The 2,572-nt window shown below is 59.2% G+C and overlaps 1 protein-coding gene across 1 annotated transcript; it reads left to right on the forward strand.

The window, feature by feature from the left end:
- Positions 1-254: 254 nt before the first annotated feature.
- Positions 255-782, forward strand: C8Q71DRAFT_719255 (ribonuclease H-like domain-containing protein; the record flags this gene model as incomplete). The annotated part of the gene is made up of 1 exon (XM_047921290.1): positions 255-782. A coding segment is annotated over one exon (528 nt), but the record flags the coding sequence as incomplete, so codon positions are not given.
- Positions 783-2,572: the final 1,790 nt, after the last annotated feature.

Here is a 2,572-nt window from a genome sequence, read left to right on the forward strand (position 1 = left end):
CGATGCAAGACGCGGACAGCCTGCAACGATTCACGTCGTTCCAAGCAAACGGCCATACAGTAATTGACTATGCGCTGGTCTCACGGGGTGCATACAGCGAGCAACATGTACAGCTACGCATCCTGCCTCGATGGGCCCAATGGTCCGACCACAGCGTACTGGCCCTGTCAATTGAAGTCTGCGACGTCGAGGGCGAACAGGGCGAGTGGCCCACGCGGCCCGGAGAGACGACCCCGAGGACCCATGAGGACGGAATGATACCGAGATCGCCACTGGATAGCTTACTGGACCGTGTCCTGGAGTGCACGTACTCCTTGGAAGAGAGTCTACGGGCACTCTACGGTCCAGTGACGGTATGCCCAGACTCAGTGCAACACGTCTACACCGATGGCTCCTCCATTCAACAGGCGGACGGGTCTCGACGAGGTGGGGCGGGAGTGTACTGGGGTTATGCCTGCCCGCGCAACATAGCAGCTATGGCCCCCAGCCCAGGGACTAACAACTGCGCGGAGCTCTATGCTATCCTGTTGTGTGTGGCGCAAGCAGACCCTCAGCGGGTACTCCGCATATACACGGATTCGGAGCACGCAATCCGTTCGGTATGCCACTGGGCCCCAAAATCCGCGTCTATGGGCTGGCGGTGCGCTAACGCAGAGATCATCCGCAATATTGTCAGCCTGATAAGACGACGCACGGCCCCAGTGGAATTCATCTGGGTGAAGGGACACGCAGGGAACACGAACAACGAGGAGGCCGACAGATTGGCCCGCACCGCTGCGTCAATGCAAGGACCACAGGCACAGTTTCAGCCGCTAGAGCCCCGGTGGGCAGGCGCCGCCGAGGACCTACAGCGGTCACAGGACCAGGTGGTAGACCAGGCCATAGAACTCGGAGCTCTGCTCAAGGTCCACACAAACCTACCCGAACACACAATGCCACGCGCGAAGCCGGGCGACGCTGAGGCAGAGGGACTACTACGCACGGGAGACGGGCTGCCAGAAGACGCAACGCCCGAGGGCGAGAACCTGAGACGGCTCAGAGAACCCCACCTCCGAGACCTACTGGCAACAGGGAGCGCGAGTGCGGACTTCTGGAGGACGTACCGTAAACTTGTCGAGCCTGCACCAAGGCCTCCACGTGTAACAGCACCGCAACTGCGGGAGGCCTTTGAGCCCCGCATGAACCCCCCCCTTCAGCTACCGGACAACTTTGATGCGGTGAGATACGAGGTGAATAGAGCCTGGTCGCGAACGTTGCCCAAGAGTACTGTCGATCCTTCGGAGCAGGGACATTTTGTTCGGCCATGGGCGATGTCGGAACTGGAGGATGCAAAAGCTCACATCCGCGAACACTCGCTCAAGTCCGCAGTGGGGCTGGATAAGGTTGCCTACGAGAGAGTCCTGCGCGTACCCAACGAAGAGTTACTCAACCTCTTCCAGGCCTGTGTCGATTCTACGGACGCTCCTACCACGTGGTTGACAGCCTCACTGACAGGTGCGCGTCACTGGAACGCTTTCCCAGAGCTACATGCTAATCGGTGACAACGGGGGTACAGGGATCGGGAAACGGGGGAAAGACCTCGACGAGCCCGCTAACTACAGAGCCGTGGGTCTGGAAAGCTGCATGCTCAAAATGCTTACCCTCATGATTGAAAGGCGCATACGAAACTGGGCGGAGACTACCGGCAAACTGCCAATGTCCCAGAATGGATTTCGGGCGGGGCGGCGGACAAATAACAACGCATTCGTCCTGCGCACAGCAATTGAGAAGGCTCGAGCAAGTGGGAAGCCGCTATATGTGGCGTTTGTCGACCTCTCGAACGCGTTCCCATCCGTGGATCAACCAACTCTGTGGGCCAAGCTATATGACGCCGGGTGCCGGGGTCCTCTGTTTGACTGGCTGCGAATGCTGTACTCGCGCCTGACATACGTCGTTCGGGCCGGGGGTGACGTGTCGGAGAGATTCCGGGCACTGGCTGGTATACTCATCGGGGATCCCGCCTCGCCCATCCTGTGGAATCTCTTCCTCGCCGACCTGCTGCTGAGGACGTCGCCGGACGATGTGGTGCTCGCTGGAGTCGCGGTGTCACACCTGGAACAGGCGGACGACATTGTCATCTTCTCGACGAGTGAGGGTGCACTGCAACACAAGCTGGACGACCTGGGAGCGTGGTGTGCGGTGAACTTCGCCTACATTAATGCTGTGAAGACGCAGATAATGGTATTTGGTAAAGTACCTCACGCGCCGCAGCTGTATATTGAAGGCAGGCTGCTCGCGGTGGTCAACTCCTACGTCTACGTTGGTATCCAGTTCTCGTCCGCTACACGGGACGTGTTTGCACAGCACACGGAGTCAAAAGCCTCCGCTGCGCGACGTGTTGCAAACGCGTGCCTATCAATCGAGTCATACGTCGGACGGTTGCCACCATGGGCAGCGCTCACCCTCTACCAGTCGCACGTAGACCCGCATATCACAGCTGGCTGCGAGGTAGCGCTCGATAGCAAACAGACGTCAGTCACGCAACTCGAGTCAGTCCAACTGGCGTACCTTCGTCGGGTGCTCGGGCTCAACC

Source organism: Rhodofomes roseus (genome assembly GCF_022264815.1).
Source record: "Rhodofomes roseus strain CIRM-BRFM 1785 chromosome Unknown C8Q71scaffold_76, whole genome shotgun sequence".
Lineage (NCBI taxonomy): Eukaryota > Fungi > Basidiomycota > Agaricomycetes > Polyporales > Fomitopsidaceae > Rhodofomes > Rhodofomes roseus.